This window comes from Barbatula barbatula (genome assembly GCF_947034865.1).
Source record: "Barbatula barbatula genome assembly, chromosome: 11".
Classification (NCBI taxonomy): domain Eukaryota; kingdom Metazoa; phylum Chordata; class Actinopteri; order Cypriniformes; family Nemacheilidae; genus Barbatula; species Barbatula barbatula.
In genome coordinates, this window is record NC_136774.1 from 21,648,725 (window position 1) to 21,672,579 (window position 23,855).

The 23,855-nt window shown below is 39.8% G+C and overlaps 1 protein-coding gene across 4 annotated transcripts; it reads right to left on the bottom strand.

Annotated features, from left to right (window-relative positions):
• Positions 1 to 88: 88 nt before the first annotated feature.
• otud5a (OTU deubiquitinase 5a) lies at positions 89 to 23,184 on the bottom strand. Of its 4 annotated transcripts, none has more exons than XM_079467268.1 (9): positions 22,188 to 23,184; positions 19,318 to 19,411; positions 5,819 to 5,883; positions 5,574 to 5,730; positions 5,160 to 5,308; positions 3,315 to 3,503; positions 2,191 to 2,398; positions 1,820 to 1,936; positions 89 to 287 (listed from the first exon to the last, which is right to left on the bottom strand). In XM_079467268.1, the coding sequence occupies exons 1-9, from the start codon at positions 22,764 to 22,766 to the stop codon at positions 166 to 168; spliced, it is 1,680 nt and encodes a 559-aa protein (XP_079323394.1). In that variant the 5' UTR covers positions 22,767 to 23,184; the 3' UTR covers positions 89 to 165. The 4 variants fall into 4 exon arrangements, with proteins under 4 accessions (XP_079323394.1, XP_079323395.1, XP_079323397.1 ...); XM_079467269.1 differs by having other exon boundaries at positions 3,315 to 3,500; positions 22,188 to 23,160; XM_079467271.1 differs by having other exon boundaries at positions 3,315 to 3,500; positions 19,318 to 19,408; positions 22,188 to 22,998.
• Between the last annotated feature and the right edge of the window lie 671 nt (positions 23,185 to 23,855).

A 23,855-nucleotide genomic window follows, 5' to 3' on the forward strand; every position in this document is an offset into this window, starting at 1 on the left:
TTCGATGACTGGGGCCAGTGATGGAGCGATGAATGGATGGATGGAGAAGAAAAGGGAAGACAGTGCGGATTGCATGATGATGGATAGAATGTGATCTGTTTGATTCCCATTAATCTGCCTTCTTCGTGATGGGGAGAGAGCAGATGGAGGCTGAACCGTCCTTTATCAACTGCTGTCCGGAGAAGGTTCTCTATGCATGGCGTTTTTCTTCATGCTTTCGAGGTATTCCTGTTGTGACACTGCCAAAACGGAAGCCAATATTTCATCGTCTTCCCAGTCTGTAAGGCCTGTTGCAAAACAAAAGAAACAATATGTTCTGACCACACTGATGCAACCATGGAATACATCCTCACAAAGCTACAGGTGATGTAAGTATGGCTAACACTTTAAAAACTGCAACAATGCGGTGCTTTCAAAACACGACTCTGTTTGTTTGAGCCTGGTATTAAAAACATTGGCTCAACCGATGGCTTAAGTTTGAGGTGGGACTGTCTGTTTGGTTGGCTAATGGCGGGGGGGGGGGGGGTTGATGACTGGAAGTGTTACAGAAAACTGTCATTATTTGTGCACGTCCGTAAACATTTGTGTAACAATCCCACAAGAGCAAGGATAAATAGAATCCATTCACTCCCTCTTTGCACCTTCCTAAATCCAAACCAAAACAAAGCTGATGTCAACAGCAGCCGGGGTGTGCCGATACTCAACTGCTATCAAGTGTATTAAATGGTTCATAACAACTACACACATGCTACTAATTGAGCGATTTACACACAATATTTACTGGATGAAATCACACCGTTGCACACTGAATAACACAGGAGGGATACTATATCATTTTATGAAAATTGTTTGAGTTTAATAGGTGGGTCAATCCTATTTGTTTACGTTGTTTTTTTTAACATATACGTGAGCCCTTTAGAATAAGTTTCCGCTATACTTTAGTTTTAAAACGTTTACATTTAGTACACATAAAATCTAACAAACATTGTTATAGTTACTCTTTAAAGTAACACTTTCAGAAATACAATGTCCTTAGCAACATTACACACGGCATGTAATGTAATTTTGAGTATGAGTGTAAGCAAATTGTATCTGCCAAATTGTAAAGCTGAAAGTGAACAAATAACAAAGTTATTGGCCAGGGACAAAGGATCGACTCTGAATCACACGAACGAGTCGTCTGTCGTTGTAATCTCGGTTCTGCGTCAAATTGCGTCACTCGGTGTAATGCCCGCCTACGTTCCATTAGCGACACTGCGATGCTGTACACGGTAGACCAATTACAGCAGACTAGACCATCTGACCAATCAGATCAGAGTAAGCTGATAAGTAGGAACTTAAAACATCACAAAATATTTACTCTTTAAAACCTTTTTATACTGGGGGTCCCGAGTCTGACAAGAGGGCCATTGAGTCTCTTGAAACACCCTGCTTTGTCATATTATAACTATTATAAGATAGCGCAAATTGTTCCATACCTATAACACATACGACATTTTATCAGATCCCAATTTACCAAAACAAAAATTTACCCTCTGAAAAGGTTTGTTTTTGCTTTGTGATTTGACTGCATTTATGGCGTATGTTTGGGTCACCTTTTTAAACTCCCATTTTCGTTTTTGGATTGTCAACAAGAATTTATTTTCACTTTTACTTTTTATCTTCACAATAGTTTGTTTTCAAAAATAACCGTGCCACAGCCGTTACATCATAATGAGATGACTGAAGCTGAGATATGAGAGGAAGCTTAGAGAGTCCCATTTTAAACATTCCTAAATTCCTCAACAATGACGCAGGCAGACGGTATTAACTCCCTCACCAAAAGCAGTAGGGGACATCTCTTGCATAATGGCCCGATACCCCAGTGCGGGATACAATGATACCAGGGAGGATGAGGTGGGTCTGTCTGGTCCAACACAAGCCTGGTTACTGGGACCTAAAAAGAGTTCAAAGATTTAGTTTCCTTAATTCCGCTGGAAAGCATTTTTATTAAGCACAGTTTAAATAGCCTTCATCGCTTTACTGTATTCTTTATTTTGCTTGTGTTTTTTAAAGCATTTGCTAAAAGAATTATTACAAATTTCTATAAACGCTGTGGGACATACAGAGTTCACATTCAGGCTGTGTAGTGACATGCAAAGAGGAAATGCATCATACAGTAAAACTCATTATGGAACGCAGATAAGAGACCTGGTGCGCATGGCGATGGGGGTTTGGATAACGCATGGGCCGCTCCGGACGGAGAGGGCGGTTTAGCGGTTGTGTCTGAGTGCGAAGGATCTGGAATCTCAGGAGAGGGGGCGGAGCTGCGTTGCCGTGGGGATCGTGCATTCCATTCTTCCAAACCACTGGAGGCTGCGGCCGTGGCGGAGCTGCACGTCGCGCTAGCCTTACGAGGCTGATAAAACAAAACATGTTCATTGACAAATGCACTGGCGTTAGACTCTTCCAACATTGAATTTGCTTTGTACATGAACACCTGTACTTTTCATGGAAAACACTCAACATGCTCACGTAACACATTTCATGCACGTACACTATATATACGTATAATCTTGTGCATTGTATGTACAATGTTTGTTCATCTTAAACACTTTCTCTTTTGTTTGCTGCACGGCTGATTTATAAGAAGACCTGTTGTTTCTTTTAACAAGGGTCTTCTTGACAGGTGGTTTTCAGTGTGAAGACGCAAGCCACGTGAGATTAAATAAAAAAGAATCCTTCAGGTATGTGCATCTTAACCAACACAGAGATGTGTCACTTTCAAGATGTTGCTCTTTCAAAGCGCTGGAGATTCTCAGTTGAGTTTTATCAAATTATTCTCTGGAGAACTTGTTTGAATCCATGAAAAGTGTGGAGGTGAAAAATGAATGAAGATTGTATCAAATAATACGACTTTGGGTAAATTTGATGAGAAATGTTCGAGGTTACATTTAGGGTGTTCAATAATATTCACTTTTGATTGCAGACCTGGCAAAGCTCCGTTTGTGACTCTTCTTCTCAAGAGAAATATCTGAGATAAAAAGTTGTGAGCTAGTTTCGATTTGCTCTCCATTTAATCTCGGTGATGTCTAGAAATCACCGAGAGATCTCAAAGTTTATAATAAACACTAGTAATAACCTGCATTGTTCAGTGCATGACAGAACAGGCTTTAAAATATGTATCGAAGCTGCTCTAATTGATGCAATTATGACACGTCAACTCATGGACTTCTTTTTAATACGCAGTTTGTTTTAATTCCCTCGAAGGACTTCACTGTATAAGACACCACATAAGGCAAGATTAGAGTTGAAAACTTCTGGCATTTCCACACCTGTCGCGCCTGTTTCTCTTGGTCTCTAAGCCACTGCAAGTAAGACTCTCTGGCCACTTGCTCCTCTATGGCCTCATTGGTCGCCTCCCAATCCGTGGCCCGTTTTTTGTCCTCCAGCATCTGTTGCTCAATCCAGGATTCTTCCGACGTTTTGATGGCATTCTTCATAAGTGACTGGTCTGCAAACTGCTGAGCGAGAGCGAGACAGAGAAGAAGAGGTAAGAAGTCAGAGCGTTCCCCTTGAGGCAGCAGGTGAGAATGATGGATGCTCAAAAGACTTTCTGAAATGTTATTTATTGGCCTCTGAAAGTGGACTGAACTTGTAAGAAAAGCCCACGCATAGGTAGTCTACGTATAAGCAAATTCAGCAAACAATTGTAAAATGCACATTTTTTAGATGCTTTGCCAGACTATGCTGTGAATGTACGGCATGCAAGGTTAATAGATGGTTAAAAGCTGGTACTACATTGTGCTATATCAACCAATCATCTAGGACCAGAATTCTTTTTGATTACAAAATGTATATGTTAAACTGGTTCGGAAGGTTGGATGATAACAGTGTAGCATGAATAAGGCCTTTTAGGTTGGTCCACCGATGTTTCATGTCATTTCTTACTCTCTTCGTTCTCACTGTCGTCTTTTCAATCTGTATGAGGGACATTCCTCATCTTCTGATCTGGAACAATATGCCCATGTTCTCAGTACACTGTCTTTCTGGTCTATTCTTCATTTGGACACACAGACTGTAACAATACAGTCAAAGAATGAAGTATGGGGGAGTGCTTGGATGATAAGACCTGCTGTCACACATCGAGTGCCAGATACACACCACTACATCTCATTCGTCCTCTCGTGGCCAGTGTGCTATCACCACCATTCAGTATTTGATCATTTAGTTCTGGTCTTCTTCAATGTCTTCTACAAATCAACCATTCATCTGAATTACAAACCACAATTACAACCAGCAATGTTTTCTCTATGTCTCTCTCTCTCTCCAAATGTAAAAAGCAGTTTTGGTTCTAAGCACTCTTGTTTCTATTAGGCGGTGGTGAATTAATGGAAAACGTCACAAAGCTATTAATCCACACGTTGCTTTAAGAGTAATAACGGAAATAATCACATCCGTGCTTTCTCTTAGTCAAAGTCCCCAGTACGTACACACTCTGTGTTTCAGGTTTGCAGGCTTTGATGCTGCTCTGCCTAAACGTTCACTTAAAACAAGTGTGGAATGTGTCCCCCCCTCCTCCAGCAGGGCAATCTGGGATATGGGACAATGCAGGTCACACTTTGTTGTCTCTTTGTGGCTTTGATGACAACTGTCTCCAAAACTCCGAGAGCGGAACAGCTGACTCTGAGCGAACGGGAGGCAGGATGTCATTTTTAATGGACTTCCCAATTCATAAAACCACAAAGATTTCACTTCACATAACACTTTCGTGTAGGGAATGAACTAAAATGTAAACAAATGTGAGCTCTGCTGGAGAAGGAGGTGTATGTGACGGTATTCACGCACACAATAGTAACACCAAAGTGTTTCCAAGCAGTCGAGTTCAGTGAGGTCAACTGGGGCAAATTAACACTTAAAATACAACGAAGTCACATACAACCGTCAGCTATTCTCACTTAAATGACAAACTTTAAAAAAAAATACTTCCTAAGCTATGGGTCAGTTTAATGTACGAGAACTGAAGCTTATGTTGTTTAACAGAGTAAGAGTCAACAGAAATGCTTACTGTGCATCATTCATTAATGCACATTATTCCAAATAAAGTTGAGAACTATGTGCAACACTGAAAACAGGTTTTGAAAGTAAAACAGGCAATAAACTATGTTACAGGAACCCACCCCTGGTTTGAAAGCTGGAAGTCCAAGCCCAACTCCAATTGTGGCTTTGTTGGGGTTCACCACAGAGTTGTAGTGAATGTTTCTGTGGTAACTAACTCTGATTGGTTCGTCGTTGTTTTGATGGATGCCATGGAACGTGTTGATTGGTTCTAAAAGAGAATATTGTCATTTTGTATTAACCAATTTTATATCACCAGATTTGTTGTCAAGACTAATCAGTAAAACACTAACTTCATGACAACTTCATGCAGCTAAGGCCTGTTAAATGCAAAAGACAAAAATGTTGCATGCGGCCACGTCAACTTTTTATTTCATCTTTAAACATGTCTGCAGGACTGTAACAATTTGCATCAAAGGTCAGCAAATTAAATCCATTACAAACGTAATGTACTATAATATGCGTGCAGCGCTCACCTGTGCCGTACTGATAAACTTCCACTGGACGATTGTACATCTCCGCCATGGCCTGCATCTCAATATGGTTCCCATGACAGTTGTTCTTCCTCTTTCTGTTGATGTATGTAGTGAAGTCCTCCGTGACATAGTTTGAGAAGTAGTCTGCGTTTTTCATCTAAAGTACGAAAGCACAAATGCATAAAAGATCCTTTTTTAAAGTAATCAAGTAAGGTTCAGGTAATGTTGGAGGAAGCATCACATACCAAGTAATCCATACAATGTTTGCGGACGACTTCGTGCATATCTTGGTCTCCGTAAACCTGATCAGCTGCAGAAAACAGAAGATATCAATGTTAATGCAGATAAACAATATTATTATATTGCAATTATTATTGCAAATTTACAATATTATTTCTGCAGTATAAGTGTAGTTAAAAAACATAGATTTATCATAACAAAGTCTTTATCTTCAGACCATAAAATATACAACAACTTCATTAAATACAAGTAGAAATAAACACGAAACAACGCTTTTAGCAATTAATGGTATTTAATAACATTTAACTGTTTTTAAGTTTGAAATCTTTGGACCACATAATTAACACAAATGTAGTTTTTATTCATGTATGCATGTAGCAATAAACACACTATGATCTTTGCACAAAATAGTTTCACATTGCAATCGTTGCATGCCAACCAATAATAATTTATTGAGTAGAATATAATTCAAAAGAAAATCTTACAGAGGACAGCAAACATGTTAGTTCTCACTAATGCATGAAATACGCAAATCATTTTTTTATCGTAGAGTCCATGGGGTCTCATAAAAGGCAAATACTGTTATGCACGCTTGCACGGCTCAGAACTTTTGGCGCGCTTTATCATACTCATTTATGTGCCAGATATGACTCAAAACCAGGGCCCCAGATATAAACAAACGGGTGTATGAGCTGCTCTCAGAGGCGACACCTTTTCCTCTCAAAAGCGGCAATATGCAAATGAACCGCAGCCTCAAAGTGCATTCCGGCTAGTCACATGACCATTCCCCGCAAAGATTCTCAGAATCTCTTAGTCAATTTCCTCTTTCGCAGCATTGGCCCACTTCTGTTGTGACACTTACAAAGATACTAAGGAAGTTGCCTTTTGCCGCGCTTAAAAAAGTCTACATAACAGTTCAGACCAAACACATCTATTCAGGTGCTTTATTTAAAGATGCTTAGAGTTCTGCGAAGAGGCCCCATATTTAGTTATCTGATACGATGGAAAGCTTTGTTGGAAGGAAGAGGAAATAGTAGCTGCAGGTTCAGAGACTAAAACAAATGGCTGATAGAATACGCCGCAGCAAAAGTGTCACAAAAACAGGCTCCAAGATGATTTATTATTGCGATTATGCTCTGCAATACGCATTACAGCAATGCCTGAACACAGTGTTTTTAAGAAAATTTATTTGATGGTGTCTGAAGGTGCACGCCATTCTGTTCTCTACGTGAACAATGGTTTGCATTTTCTGGCAGGTACACACTGTTATCTATAGATTTCACTTTGAAGGTTTGTTTGTTTGTGTAAATTTGCTTCTGGAAGCAGTGTGGAAAAATGAGAGGCTAAACGCTGCGAGCTTAAAGCGTGTTCATCTGCATGCCGATACGCAGCATCTACTGACATGAATTCTTTTTGTGAAAATCTGGGGGAGGAAGAGCAAAACACTATCTATTTCAAAAAGATTGTAACAATGCAATAAACAAAACATAACTGTTTACAGCATTTATTAATTAAGGATAATGTTTTTTCGACATAAAAAAGGACATTTATAAAACAAACATTTATAGACGGGCATGGCTCAAATTTGACTCCCCAGTCTGTTTTTGGTTACAATACAACAATTTAGTTTATATCAATAATAATTCATATTCATGTTTAATTGCGTATCAATTGTATTGAATTAAATTAAAACCACTTAACAGTTATTGGTCTTTTCTACCTGAAGTTAAGTTTGTCGCTGCTAAAAGCGACTATATGCAGATGCAAAACTAACTAAAGAAGATTTATACAGAAATATAAGAAAAGTTTAGTCCGTCGGCCTAGTTCATTGCTATTCAGTTTATTGTAGTGAACCGCAGTACCAAAAAAGGTTTCCTGAAGTCTTTTCAACTGTTGTAAATAGGTCAAACATACCAACAACAACAAAAGAAAAGACCGCACACTAAAATGCTGTGTTGTTTCAACCAATAGTTGAGTAAAATATGGAGAAACCTCTTTTCTAACCTTCCATATTTGACCCACTCATGGATTGAAACGGCCCATTTATTTTTAGAGTTAAGACAAACAGCAGTCCACAGGTCACATGTAGGTGCCGAAAGTTGAGCTTGCTTTTGGTTCCCCATCTGTGTATTTTCCGTCTTGTCTTGCCTTTTCCATTCATAACAGCAGCGTGAGCGTGGATCTTCAGTGGGCGCTTTGGGGGAAAATCAGGGATTCCCCTCTACACCATTTGCATTTTTCTGACTCATACGTGTTAATAAACACTGCCTTCGTTTCTTTCCTGATTTCGACCTGAATTTGAATAACAAACAGTTTTAGTTTGGTGGTGCTGTCATGTGGGGCATGAAAGAGTCTAAATCCACAGGCTTCAGTGCACCTGGGTTTCCTGAGATGAATGTCTGTTGACCTAACGTGCATTAGGGGTTTCCCAAAATGTGTTTTGCCTAATTCAAAACATGTTATATTTTGGTATTGCTTAGATCCTTCCTGCAAGTCTATGTGATTTATTTTGCAAGCACCACTATCTATTTGTGGAAGAAATAACTTTCTTTCCACACTGATGTTGCTTTGATAGACTAAATAGGCAAAATTTGCATCGCCCATGAGACAAGGGTTTTCCAAGCTGATCCCCCCACACTTTAACCGAGAAGAGGCAGGCATTACTGTCATAACTGCAGAAAAAAAAAACAGAAAAGCCCACCGCAGCGAAACCCCTCATAGCGTTGACATGCACATATGGTCACCCAGCAATAGCAAGTTGTTCGACACCAGAAAATGGGCGGTTGACCTCTCTGGTTGCAGCGGATGAATTGATGAGAAGTCAACAATAAAAAAGCGGAATTGACATTCGCTGGGCAGGTCTTCCACGAAAAGCCGATAGCGCTGATAGAATTCGTAAGAAAAGAGAAGAGCAGAGGTCCACCGAGCATTTACAAAACCACAAGCGCGCTTCCACTAATGTAGGCCACAGATAGTGTCTCGATGGTAACCCGCGCGCTTGCTTCTAAGAAAGGGGCGTGTACTCATTTCATTTACAGCAGTTCACACCTACACGGGTCTGTCTGTGGCCCATTGATAAGGTTTATCCTCTAAAAGCAAAGCCCCAACTATGTCACAATTACGTTAGTTAAAAGAATCTATTTGCTCATATTTCCCGGGAACACTTCCTGCACGCTAAATGATTTTGGAAGCATCATTTGCATATTTCTGCAGAAGGAGACCTATCATGAGTCAACAGCCAACGGCACGCTATGAGGAAAACCTAGGCATAACAAAATGTATGTTCGGTTGGCCGCATTAAACATCTAGAATGTTTCCCCATTTACATTAATGCATTTGGCAGACACTTTTATCCAAAGCGACAAACATTGTATTATCCTATACATTTATACATAGGTATCTGCAATCCCCTGGGATCAAACCCACAACCTTGCGTTGTTAACACAATGCTCTTACCACTGAGCTCCAGGAAATTATGATACCATGCTAAATCGTGTGTACAAATTGAAGCATTGTCTTGCTTAAAGGGATAGTTCACCCAACAATCTACTTGGGATTTTTTACTCACCCACATGACGTTAAACATGTTTAGAGAACTTACGGCGTCTTCGGAGCACAAATAAAGATATTTAGGTGACATCCGAGAGCTTTCCAGGCCTCCTCATTGAAACCATGGTGTCAGTTTTTGCCAAGGTCCAGAAAAGTACTAAAGACATCGTTAAATTGGTCCAACCGCGCATAGTAGTGGCTCAGTTGAATTTTTTGGAAGTGACGAGAATTCTTTATGTGCGAAAAACCAACCAAAATACTGACTTTAATCGATATATTCTCTTGTCAGTGTATGGCGTGCTTTCACGAGAGCACTTCGTCTTCTTCTTGGACAGGAGCATTTTTCCGCGTTGTGAGTCAGAGCGCCGGCGTCCAATAGAAACAAGCCCCAGGCGGCATTCGGCGCACAAACCTAATACGCATGCGTCAAAGTGCACCGGTCCAAGAAGAAGACGAAGAAGTGCTCTCGTGAACGCGTGCCATACACTGACAAGACAGCGGGCAATATATCTATTAAAGTCTCTATTATGGTTTGTATTTCACACATAAAGTATTCTCGTCGCTTCAAACTGAGCCACTTTGACCGGATGGGCCAATTTAACGATGTCTTTAGTACTTTTCTGGACATTGGCAAAAACTGAGACCATGGTTTCAATGAGGAGGGCTGGAAAGCTCTCGGATGTCACCTAATTATCATTATTTGTGCTCCGAAGACGCCGTAAGTTCTCTAAACATGTTTAAAATTACGTGGGTGAGTTAAAGAAAATCACACAAAGTCGATTGGGTGAACTATCCCTTTAAGAAAATAAATCTGAAAAGAAAAACCAGCAAGCTTAGACCATGCCAGCTTAAGTGCATGCTTCTTAATAAAGTCGGGGATACTAAAAAAGGTAATTCATTTGTAAAACAAACAATTATATTGCATTAGAAAAAAGCTAAATACAAGCAATATCTCAAGTGGTCTTGCGATCCCCCATAAAGACCACAATGTATTTTGTGTAAGTGTATTATAAAAGCAACAGCAAGCAGTTTTACCACGGTAAACATTTATAAAAGATAAGAAAAACGAATATCTGACATGCACAGTGCTAAAACACATCAAATAAAACTAAACACAAGGAGACACTAATCATTTAAAATAGTTCAATTGATGTGTTTATGCTCTCCCTTCAAGTATGACCGTGTGGAACATGAGTTCACCCAGAACGCTGTGAGGTCAGCACTCTGACCTCCATGACAAGGTGCTTCTGCGGTCCGACTGCTCGCAAGAACATCTGACAGGACACGTCCACCTTGACCCGCCTGATCTGTAAATACTCCTAACAAACAAGTAGATCGATCCTGTAGTCTAAACAAACAGAGTCACAACAGATTCAAAGGTAACTCTACTCAATGGCCTTATCCGTGTCTTCACTCATCACTGTTCTCTCATTAGACTATGAATTTGAGATTATGATCAAATAGATCAATGTGTATTGATTTGCAAGCACGCCACGGAATCGAGTCACAACTGTAGTTTCAAAGTGTAGGCCTAATGTTTGCTTTCCACTGCTAAAGACTAGTTATAGTTCGAAAACGTCTAATTCCTCGGTCTGCGTCGTCCTACGGTTGTGCCAGCAAAAGCATTCGCTGATCATGAGAGCGTTAAGTAAGACAGAGTCAAAGGCATCACTGCAGCCGGGCAAGCCGTCTTGCAGACGTGTCTACTGGCACGATACGTGCAAATCCCGGAGGCCCACTGTACTTTTGAATTCACGCTCTGGCGTAAACTCCAGACTTATGGGTTTAAACTCTTTCGTCAACAGACAGTTTTGTAAGAGACGTTGCCAGGAGTCGACCATTTTGGGCTTTTCATCATCTAAATAAGCCAAATGTGATCGTGGTGGTGTTTAGGTGAAAGGCTGCAACTTTTATTCAAATGTCTTTTTAGAGAAACGCAGTACATGCTCCAGATGTGCGAAAGTTCACGAGTCACTTATGAGCAAGAAACTAGAAGACTATGCAAAAGGGTGCAGACGGTCTTATCACAATCAATGTCTGTCATCGGGTCCAGGTGTGTGTTAGGTTAAATAGGCATTATTAAGCGTGTTGGCTATTCTGGATCTATAGTTATATAGATAACTATATAACTATTCAACTTTGTTGAACACAAATTGAAATATTTTGAAGAACGTAGAAATTGTTGACTACAATTATAATATTTCTAACTATGGTAGTCAATGATGTCCCAGAATTGTCAGCTACTAACGTTTTTCCAAATATATTTTTTTGCGTATTCAGGTCTGGAACATCTTCGGAGGGAGTAATCCATGACAGAATGTTTTATTTTTGGGTGTCTCAATCCAGACAACGAAATATGCAAAAGTACACATCATTTTGAAAGCACCGGTTCACGTTGGATCTAACTAGTCAACATCCTTAAGTTCAATTCCATTTCCCATCTTATTGAAACTAAGCCCTAAAACGCAAGATGTTATGTGAAAAGCTCTGTGTTGTAACCTGTACTTTCCTGTCCTAGCAGAAGTTGATCAATGTAATGACAAGGAATCTATGTGTAACCCTTGATTCCAGCATGGCTTCAAACTTTGGCTCGTGTTTGCCACAAAGCCACGGTACACGATGTCCAGGAGTTACATATCATTCTGGACCAACAAAAAAAACCACCTAAGACAGGCAGATAGCAACAGCTGACCTCTGCTTCCTCAAAACACAGACACTTTCCATGTTGCCTTTGTCCTTATTATCCAACAGAACCGCACTAATCTAGAATGTTGACCGGCTAGTGATTGATTTTAAGATTTATGTAACTTACAAGGGATGCACATTTTACCATTATTTTCTTTGAGAAAAGACACATACAGAAAAGAATGCACAGCTTGAATGCAATTTGGATAAATACTAATCTGCCAAATACACGTTAAATTAACAATTTCAGACATTTTTCGATAAACACTAAATTGATCATTAATGATCAGAAAACAACGTTCGACCACTAAATCCCTGCAGTTTGAAGATGCCAAGTAAGCACTTAAGTTTCAATAACTGATCATCTAATCAGAATGTAGTAAATTTAGCCATCCTTCATACTTGACACTTCATTTATACTTCTTTTCCAAAGAAAACTTTCCGATTACGTTCAACAAATAGTTTTCGAGTTTAAGGTGTGTTGGTGTCAGAGAGGAATTTGGGCAACACCTTCGCTTTAAAACCGGGCCGCGTGCGCGTCTCCGTCAAATCATGTTATGGCATTCGTAGCATGTGCCCTACAATCACAACAAGATGACGAACAGCGAAACGAGAGGAATGTTGCCGACCTGTCTGTTCCAGGTTCACGACAGGGCACGGGCTGCTTTGCTGGAAGAAAGCCTGCAGTCAGTGCGTGCAGGGGAAAATAAACCGGGTTTACACTGGAATGTGATTTGCATAGGCTGTGGATTTTCATAAACAAGTCATTGGTCAGTCTGGTCTTGGATAATCTTGACTTGATTCTCACCTAGCGGACAACGAAACAGGAACATCCCAATACTTGATAGTGTGCTTTTTGGAACGGGGCAAGAATAACCATTTCTCCGCCTACAAAATCAAGTTTAGCATATCGGTAACACTTGACAATATCGTAAACATTAGTAAATGCTTTGAGCTCGACCTTTTTTTTAGCATTTAGTAATCTTTGGTTATGTTAGTACATGCCAAATGCAGTAGTTTAAGCTGTGCATTAACAAATGTTGACATTTCCAACATTTACTAAATGTTGAAACTTCTAAAGCATTTATTAATTTTAGTTCATGTTAGCAAATACAACCAATGTCTTTCAAATCGTCTCCGTTCCCTGTGAAACCTTGTGTGTCTGAATTGGCTGTTTTTCAGAAAATGCAAAAACGCTGTACTTTTTAGATATTGGATATTTGCAAAACCCAGTGACAAACATAAAGTGTTCCAATAATAATGATTTAAAAAATAAAAATCACGAAATATGGACAGCAGGGATATAGGTATTTATTGACCTAATTATGAGTATTGCGAAATTTATATAAATAAGTCGTTTTAAATGTTCTTAGTCTGTTAGTCATAATGTGAATAAATAGACTTGTCCTAGCTAAAGAATTTAAGTTGTGTGTGGTTATTTCAACGCTAATATTATTAATTTATATTATTCTAAGCTCAATTTTAACACCACACAATGGACAAGTAAGCTGACTGATAAATTGATAAGAGTGAGAGTTTAACTGGAACAGACATCAGACATAAAATCATACATTTATACAGGATTAATCCAAGAATTTGCCCACTTCCAGTTTATTTTTACCAGGTCACCTGTAGCAAACAATTCAGGGTATATCGAGTGTCAGTTTCCTCATATGGCTACAGCGCAGCGGTGTTAAAGAGTCTAAATAGAGTTTGTTTAGTTGGCTGGGTCAGGTCACCCCACTTTCAAGCGTGTGCGCCGGTCACGGTGCCAAATGCTACCTTATCCACCACAGACCAGGTCGAGCTTGAGAGAGGGACGGTGCTCCGAATAACAAGCAGAACAGCACTGGAAATGAGAACCAGTCCTGGGGTTGTACACATGAAACACGTTCCCGCATATGAAAAGAAAAAGCACATTCCAAAAGAAACTCTCTCGACACAAAACCCTTCACAACAACGACTACCGTACAGAATACCGTACCGAATGCATCTATCAAGGTCAAGGACGTGGTGATTCAGACTTCATTCAGGTGTTCATAACAAAACTGTTTTTGATGATTATGATGTGGCCTTATAAAACCAGGTATTACAACTGTTGTTTTTAAAGGAACGTTGTAGGCGGTCCGCTTGATTTTAAACCTCCGCCAATCATACCGTCCCCGAAACCACAAAACCTTGCGAAAGTTTTTCTTTGTAATACCAAAACTGAAACCACAAATGGCAAAATTCTCAGTACCAAAAAAACGACACAGGTGCGGGTATGTGTGTGTCGACATATGCACGGGATTCTGCAAAAATGAAGCACACACGCCATGATGCTGTGAAATGTGACGGGTCTTCTTTTCAGAAACTGAATACCATAATCATTTTTTACGTGCACTTCGGTCAAAGTCACGACAAACAGAGCAGCAGCCAGACATAATTCTGATCTTTATGAATAAAAATAACTTTAAAATGCATATTTTTACTGTTCCAGCTAAACATTTGGACACAACTTAAGAGACAGGTCTGAATTTACTGTTTTTAGGTTTAACGCTGTGTCTACAACGGAAATTTAATAGCTTATTGCTCCCCGACCTCTTTGTAAGTCGCTTTGGATAAAAGCGTCTGCTAAAGGACTAAATGTAAATGTTAATAAATGGCATGTTCATAAATGATTTAGTTAAGCAGACTAATGCAAACTGTCTATGCATGAATATCTTTGTTGAACTAAAATATTTAGACGTGGGAACTCATTCAATACTGCAACATCCCAGCATGCACTTTAACAACATGACTGAGAAAAAGACCACTGACTGAGCAGGGCCGTATTCTACACAAAGCTAAGAATGTTATGTTTTTGTACGGTCTCTTAACTATTCACAAATTTCCGATCATCTTGTTTTGATGTCCGCTATTATTGTAACATGAGGAAAAGAATAATAAAGAATAAGCAGGTGTTGCCGATTTATAGAATGGTGTTGTATAACGCCACCGCAAATTACCATTGATATCCCGACCACTGATGATATAATCCCTTGTGAGATAAAATACCTTGGAAAATTATTTGCAAACCATTTGCAAACACTGCGCGAACATGTGCCTGCACGCGACTGCCATTTGCCTCTTCGGACGAGCGGAGAGCTTGCACTGCATATGGCAAACTGAGTCACAACACGAAGAAGAAAGCATTCGGGCAGTCCTTGAGGGCTCAGAGTGACATGCAAAATTCATGCAATTCTTCAAAAGGTGTGCTTCTTGGAAGTGACGCTTGCTACACCAAAGCATTTCACCGATCAACGACGAGTTGCAAAAAAACACGTTTAAAAGGGTTAGTTCAACTGGTCAATTCAAAGCTGTACGACTTTCTTTCTTCTGCACAACACAAAGATATTTCAAAGAATGTTGGCCAAAAACCAAACAACGACCCATTTACTTGCATTGGTTTTGTGTCTATACAATAGAAGTCAAAATGGATGAAAATTATGTCATCATCTACAGAGTTGTTCCAAATCTGTATAAATGTCTTTGTTCTGATGAACACAGAGAAGGATATTTGGAAGAATGATAATAACCACACAGAGTTTGAAATGTATATATATACATATGCAAATAAATGTATACTTTCTTTGGAACTCGAAGGTGAGTAAATGATGACAGAATTTTCATTTTTGGGTGAAGTATCTCTTGAATGGGTACCGCTGCTGTTCGGTTACCAACATTCTTTAAAACATCTTTGTTTGTGTTCTGCAGAAGAAAGAAAGTCCAACAGGTTTAAAATGACTAGAGGGCGAGTAAATGACGACAGAATTTTCATTTTTCAAACTATCGTTTTAACATTCGTTTATTTAAACTTAAAGACCGGGTAAAGAGAAATCTGATATTTTTTTCTAAACGCATGATAAATGTTAGAAATATATTGCTGAAACACGTTACAAAGACTTGTGGAGTTAAACCGTTTAACACCAATTCTTTGACTCAATTTTTTGGGCGGGCCTAAAACGGTTAAGCCACGGTCTGACTTGATTTGAGCATGCGGTGATCGTTTGGACTGTGGTACGAAAAGGGCGGGCGCGATTCCTCAATTTTTCACATTTCTGTTCCGAGAGGTAACGCTTTGACAATTTGATCTTCTATCGGTCTCATGCACTCACGTGACGCGAATTCGCAGGCCAGTGTTCACCAAACTTGAACTTCGCTATGCAGCTAAATGCGAAAAACTGTCGTACGGGCTTGCGTTTCCGGTCTGTCGCATTCGCATGCGTATGAATGGAGTCAATGGAGGGAAAAAGTCAAATGTTTTTTTTTTGTACAAAGCCAATGCAAGTCAAAGCGAACCAACGGTTTTCTGTTACCAACTATTTTTGAAAATATCTTCCTTTGCGTTCTCCAGAAGAAAGTCATGTTGGCTTGAAATGACAAGAGGGCGTGTAAATAATGACCGAATTTTCATTTTGAAGGTGAACTATTCCTATAATTGGATTCATAAAACGAAAGAAACAATATTTAACCAAACAAGAATATTTATATTGAATACGCTGTGAGCATCTTTTTACAAAACTCATTAAAGCCCACAAAATGCTCTTTCAAAGATTCTCGAATCACGCTGGGATAACATGGATAAGTAGTTCTGGATTCTAGTGTGCATGCTGTTGTGCACGTCTTTGAAGAAAAAAATCATTTCTTAGTTATGTTTTTCACTAAAATGGCAACGTAAATAACATAATTTGTAATAAAAAATGAAAGAATGCAACACTGAAGCATTTTCACAGGTGAACTCTGAAAGAACATAACTGTAAATCAACAGCGCCCCCTAAAACAAGAATCTAATCCTGAGATATCCAGATCACACAGGTTGTGAAAGAACCAAAACTGCAGCCTCCCTACCATTGGGGCAGTTACATAACGTGGATTGTTTGACTCCAGCAATTGTTTGGAGATGGATAGTTTCACACCTGCAGTGTATAGACCATGGCGCAGTGTCCCTGATGGGAACGCTACAAGTAGGTCAGACTCGGCACATAACATCTTTTATTAAACAAAATCAGATTTAACAAAATCAGTATAAATCTCAAATAAGGCCAGAGATAGATGAGTGATTGTGTGTGCAGGTTTGGCTACACGTCTTTTGATTAATCTGCAAAAGGATCGAATAATGTTTTGTACGGGCAAGTGAAAGAGATTTTTACCTGCCTGAAAAAAAACGGTCTGTGCTAATAATAATACGAATGAATAGGTGCAATAGCTGCGTGTTCGTGTGAATTGCGTTTCTGTGTGACGTCAGTCGATGCGGAAGCGGAATCCTGTTATTCAAATATGTCATCTGGCTGTTCTGCGTGTCTGATGTGTACATAATAACATACTCCACGAGTGAAGGTCGAGGGATTGTCTGCGTCTGCGCTGTATGAGGACATAAACACATGAACTTCATCTCCACAGTTGCTCTGAGAGTTCATTTTACGAGCATTTTACTGTTTGAGTAAAGCTATCTTCAAGCACACACTAAAACTCAAGCGTCTTCCAGATGCCCCGTCAAAATAAAAGTCCTGTTAACTTGAACACTAAGACGGAAAAATGCTGCAGTATTTGCTAAAGGAAATTGTAATACCCTTTGTAAATTGATAAACTGCAGTAAACACTGTAGAATACTAAAGGCAGGTTCAAAAACACTGTAGTATATTGTACTATAGTAAATATCACTACAGTAGGCTATACTACAGTCATTTATGTGGACAAATATTCCTCTATTGTATAGTAAAAAAAGAAATGCATGTCTGCCATAGCAATCATGGAGAGTATTAACAAATGTGGGTGGCCCCAGCAGACACTAGGTGAAATGCTTATAAGCAAACTTGATCCATCAGTTATATAATTATATTGACACTTCTAAAGAAATATCATTTTTTATCTTCGGACGAGTAATATTTGTACTGTCCGATGGACAAGCACACGACGATGCTTAATGTCAAACCCTGGAAATATAAGCTTGGAGAGAAACAGGAAGTGACAAACATTACAAAAGCAAAAAAGCAAGAAAAAATGTAATACAGAATGATTCATGAATCAGGGTGTGCGGACATCCGGCTCATGCCGCTGAAATATGGTATATAAAGATATAGTTTCTAGAAGTTGAAATGAAACACTATCCATTCAAAACACAACACAAACAGGTCATAGTCACACTATACAGTCAGCGTTTATAAATGCCGCAAGCCAAAACACACTGGTATAGGTCTTAATTCAAATTATTTGTCTTAAATGTTAAAACAAACAAAAAACTATTTGGATTCAAGAGTTGAGGTCAAAAAACAAAGTTAATCTGCACGTTCACAAGCTGAAATTTAAGTGTGAAAGAACATCAACAGCTTTCACAGTATGGTGTCACTTCTCACAGCACTTCATGTTTTGATTCGAGCACCTGCCTGCAGAACACTACAAATATGCAGATGAGTAGCGCCACCTAGAGGGATGTTCTAGAAGTTTCTCACCAACTCAACACAGTCTGGAAATCCAGTTTAAATAACAAATCAATTACATATTTGGCTAACTATATCTTTCACTATTCGGACAACTATTCATAGAATAATTATAGCTGCATTATTCATGCACAGTGGAATACCATGTATTCTATAATGCAATGTATTGTAAAATGTTACTATATTTCCTTATTTCTATCCACTATTCTATATTTCCTGTCTGTTTTCTGTACAGCTGCGTCGGAACGATGCAAATGAGAAAAAGCACTATGAATTAAAACATCTATTTTATGTCACCCTTAAAAATGTATGAATTTCAAACTATCACAATATCAAAAAGGAAAAAAAGAAGAACATTCTGCATTAAATCACGAATCAACAGACCATTTGTTTGCATTGTTTACAGTGCATTTAAAGTCATACACTTTTAAGTAAGGCTTACTGTACTTTTTCTTTAGACGGTTTTAGCGGCAACAACATAAACAGACGTTATGTGGCCCAAACTTAACATCCGGTAGACTTCTGCAAACAATCAATGACTGTTACGTAGTTTCAATAGATCTTCAATAAAATGTTAAATAAATGAATATTAATATAAATTGAATATAAAATAAGTTATTTTATAACCAAACACGACCGTAAGTTAACTTTAGCCAGGCACGTGTATCCGATGAAACCGTCTGTAGAAGTACAGATGAAAGAACCAGGTCTAGCTGTAGAACAGATGATGGCGATTTGATGTAAACATATGAACTGGATTGCATACAGTCTACTCAATCAATCTTTCACCAGTGGTTGGTTAATGTACCCACCGACAGCTCTGAAGAGGCAGGCACCGTCTTCCTTCATTTTTTTGATGACGAATCCTTTCTTTTCTCCGAGAGCTTTTTCGAACCAGTGTTCCTGCTGTAACACAGACAGAACATCAGAAATGCAAAACAAAACCAGCAGGTGTTCAAAACCGTGCTGGATAAACAGACATCTTATGATGAAACTATTGCGAAATGCAATCATTTTGTATGTAGTGTCGAGACACTGAGACTTGGGCTGTGAATAGAGGACAGGATCAAAATTTTTATGCAGTTTAAAGCTCTTTGTCCAACCACATTATGTCTGAATTATTGTTCTTGTCTAGACTAGCCATAAATTATATTCCACGTCTTATTACATTACGTAAGATTCGATTTTTATCTCTAATTTCAAGTAATGAAATAATGTACAATGTCATAATAGTTCATCTGTGTTCATCAGGGACTTTTAATGAAAAAATATGGTCTGAAATTGAGTTATAAATTCATTAGTTACATTATAATAAATTATCGTGTTGATAGACTTGGTTTGCGTAGCACAAAATGAGAAATGTAAACTTAAAAATCAGATAAGGACAGGTTCATTTTGATTTCTAGCTTTCTCTTTACCGCTAGTGTTCAAGGATGATTGATGCCACACCACCTTTCCATCTACCTAGATCAGGGGTCGGCAACCCAAAATGTTGAAAGAGCCATATTGGACAAAAAATAAAAAAACAGCTGTCTGGAGCCGCAAAAAATTTAAAGCCTTATATAAGCCTTATAATGAAGGCAACACATGCTGTAAGTGTCTATATTAGCTTTATTACCCCCCTAGTATCAAAATGATAAGTAGGCTACAAATACATAATGAGCATTCATGATTAAATGTTTATTTTCCCCTGCAGCGCATCCTGGAGAGAATGACGCACCACGTGACTACTCTGCTGTACGATGGTGCTTTAAGTTTACTTCCATTATAATTTTAATGTATTATGTTTCGTTGCATTGATGAAATTAAAGAAATACAATAAAGAAATCAGATTTTTGATGTCATTTTTACTTTAGGATTCGAAAAAACAACAAAATGTGCAACGTGCATATGCATTCTGTATTTTCAGACATCCCCATGGAAATAAAATGCAGTCCTCTTCAATCCTCAATAATGCAATACAATCCTCTTCCCCCAAACTATATACTATATACTGACAAAAATCAGTATCATCTGTGAACTGAACGTCTTCCCACGCTTTATTATCTCCCGGGTTGCAACAAAACTAGCAGCAGTAGTGGAGTTTGGAGATGCAATCCACTTCTTAAATTTATCTTTGACCTCCTCTAATTTTCCACATTGGCAATGAAAGCAAATGATTCGGTCCAAGAACTGTTGAATCATCTGTTCTCCTCAACTATCTTTCTCTTTTTCCCCTTGGGATCCATGGTCCATGACACACCCGCCGGTTTGTTTGTTTGTCTGTCAGCCACCGTGCGCGCCGCCGCCGATCTGACAGAAATGCGTGTCGCAGTATATGATGTAAATCTTCGTTGACAGAAATGTTGAAATTAAATATTATACACATTTTTACAACCTTGAAAAACTTTAAAAATGTTTGTCATGTTTTTCCTCCTACAGAAATTATATTTAAATTTTCATATTTTTGAAAAAGCTCTAGGGAGCCACTAGGGCGGCGCTTAAGAGCCGCATGCGGCTCTAGAGCCGCGGGTTGCCGACCCCTGACCTAGATAGACCACCCGATCCTGTGGATTCATCCTCTACAACCTTATAAAAATTAGACCTTTCCTGTCCGAGCATGCTACGCAAGTCCTACTCCAGGCTTTTTTCCTGTCCAGACTGAACTATTGCAATGCGCTTCTGGCTGGACAGATGATCCAGATGCAGCGGCAAGAGTGGTCTTCAAAGAACTGAAGACAGCACACGTCACTCCTCTCTTCATTAAGTTACATTGGCTCCGTATAGTCGCTCGCATTAAATTCAAAGCCCTCCTCTTGGCCAACAAGACCACCGCTGGTTCGGCACCCACATATCTTCACTCGCTAATACAAACTTATGTACCCGCCGGACGAACCCCTACGCTCTGCGAACGAAAGCATCATCCCAAAATGGGGAGAAAACAAATCACTCTCACGTACCTTCTCTGGATCTGTTCCACATATGTGGAATGATCTGCCCTCTTCTACAAAATCAGCAGATTCTGTAGCCATCTTTAAGAATCGAAAACACATCTCTACCGTCAATACTTGACCGATCAGTTCTGACTTCTTCTCTTTTCTACTCTTGCTTTCCTTAAAAAAACGTAGCTTTGTATAGTGTGGTGGGCAATAAGTGGACCAGTTTTAGTGCGCTTATGCTTTGTGTTGTCTTATGTTCACTTGCTTCCATTGTTAACCTCATGTGTAATCGCTTTGGATAAAGCTTCTGCTAAATGACTTAATGTAAATGTAGATATCTATCTATATATATCTCTTTTATTTGTTTATTTCTGTGCTTATTTATGTATATGTGTTTGTGTGTTTGACAATTGCATGTATGCATTTGACACATGCTTTTCTCCACAACTGCTTACATTACACTCCGATGTTTTTTACAGTAAGGTGTATGGAATCAAACCCATGAGCTTTGCGTTGCAAACACAGTGGTCTACCAACTGAGCTGCCGCAACAGGACTTGTCTATTTGTTTGTCTGAATAGGTTTGTTCAATGATTCATTCGAAAGAAAGAAAGATCTATCTATCTATCTGAGATACTGCGTCTGTCTTTTATATGAATCTAGTATTATCTCTATCCATCTATGCCAATGTCTGCACACTAACAATGCGTCAAACATGTCAATAAAAACGTAACGTGCTGTCTGTTGACGTCATTCATCACACACCTGTTCCACTGTGGCCGGGTCCTCTGACTGTAGTCTGGCGGCATTCTCATACTCATCCTCGCTGTTGTACCCGGCTCCTTCCTCCCGCTCGGGACTGGGACCCCCTCCACCTCCAACACCACCACCGCCTCCGCTTCCTCCCCCCGATGCCCCGGGTCCGGTCCCTCCACCGGCCACCCCGCCGGAGCAGGTCGCCTGTCTCCGCCTCTTACTGAGCCCGGGCCCCGAACAGCACCCTCCCATCCCTCCTCCGCATCCCACCCCGCTCGACAGCTCGCCTCGAGCCCCGGACACGCACGACATACCCCCCGCATCCCCCTGGCCGACCGGGGACCCAGCGCCCACCGGCGGAGGAGAGGCCTGCTGCGCCCGGGCACTGGATTCATTCCGCCTGTCCTCTCTGGACGCCGGCGGAGCGGCTTGATAGGACCAGGGCGGCGGAGAAGCCCTGGGCCTCGTACCCGGCCGGACGCCGTGGGAGTGTTGGTGCGGGTCGGAGCCGGTCCGGCGATCGGAGTCGTCGGGGTGATCCGAAACACCGACCGACGAGCTCGGCTTCTTCTTCGGCAGGATCGTCATGCTCGGGGAGGGGGGTCAGGGGTGACGCTTCCTCCGTTTTTACGACTCCAAACGCGTGCGAACGTCCGACTCGAGCGTCTTTGACGTCGTGGAAATCGCTCCCGTCACCCCGGGGCGCGTTTTATTCAACGCGAGGCGATTTTACCGTTCAAAACGGCCGATTACAGAACAAAAACAAACCGTCTTCCCGTCCCTCAGTTCTGCCGTTGCCACAAAACATCAACATACGGATGACGATACGATCGCGTCACTTCCGCTACGTTCTGCTTCCTTTGCTGGGCTCAGTTTTTTTAACATCAGTTTTTATGTGACTTTATTGTATTTTTGGACATTTTCTTTCATTAGTTAAATTGTTATTCATTCATCTCAGCAGGTGCATGTGTTTTTGTTCAGTATCTCTGATCCACTGCCCTCCTCTGGTAGAGCAGATCATGTTTATTATGGGAGTATACGGACTGAATAAACATGTGACAATGAAATTACAATCAGTGCATCACTTTTATTATCTTTACTTTCTCGATAATCTTTCTCCCAAACCATTGTCGAAAGAACAAAAACAGAAGGAAGATTCTAAGACTTATGTTGACATCTTTAAACACAGGGACACGGGTGTCTATGCAGTTTATCTAAAATAAGCATTCATTATACACTAGTTTTGGACATTTTGGAAATCTTCATTTTATTACTTGTTTTCAATTCAAACAATACACCTTTTCTGTCAGATGTTATTCTCAAAGGTGTGCTTGTGTTATCTTTCTTTATAAATGAATGAATGTCACTTAATATTGCGATTAAACGTCGACTCAGTATTGTGACTTGACTGTCCAAGTACTTTTTGAGCAGACGGTACTGTACTACAAAAAATGGTCACTTCTTTTTTTCATTTCAGAATCCTACAGTGTCATGATGCCAATTCATAGGTAAGTCTTTGCTAACCACAGTAAACCCTCTGCAATGTGTCTTCTGGAACAGGGGTTTTAAACTGGGGTCCGGGGACCCCCAGAAGGGCTCCTGAGAAAGTTTGTGAGGAACAAAAGTCAGCAAAAGTCGTCTAGCAGTTTAAATACTTCTTTATACAAATAATGGATA

Excerpts from the sequence above, each read along its gene's own strand:
- otud5a (XM_079467268.1), bottom strand. The coding sequence starts at position 22,766 with ATGACGATCCTGCCGAAGAAGAAGCCGAGCTCGTCGGTCGGTGTTTCG. Across the intron at positions 5,731-5,818 it reads AACATTGTATGGATTACTTG|ATGAAAAACGCAGACTACTT; the intron begins GTATGTGATGCT and ends TTCGTACTTTAG. Across the intron at positions 3,504-5,159 it reads TTCCAGCTTTCAAACCAGGG|CAGTTTGCAGACCAGTCACT; the intron begins GTGGGTTCCTGT and ends GCTCTCGCTCAG.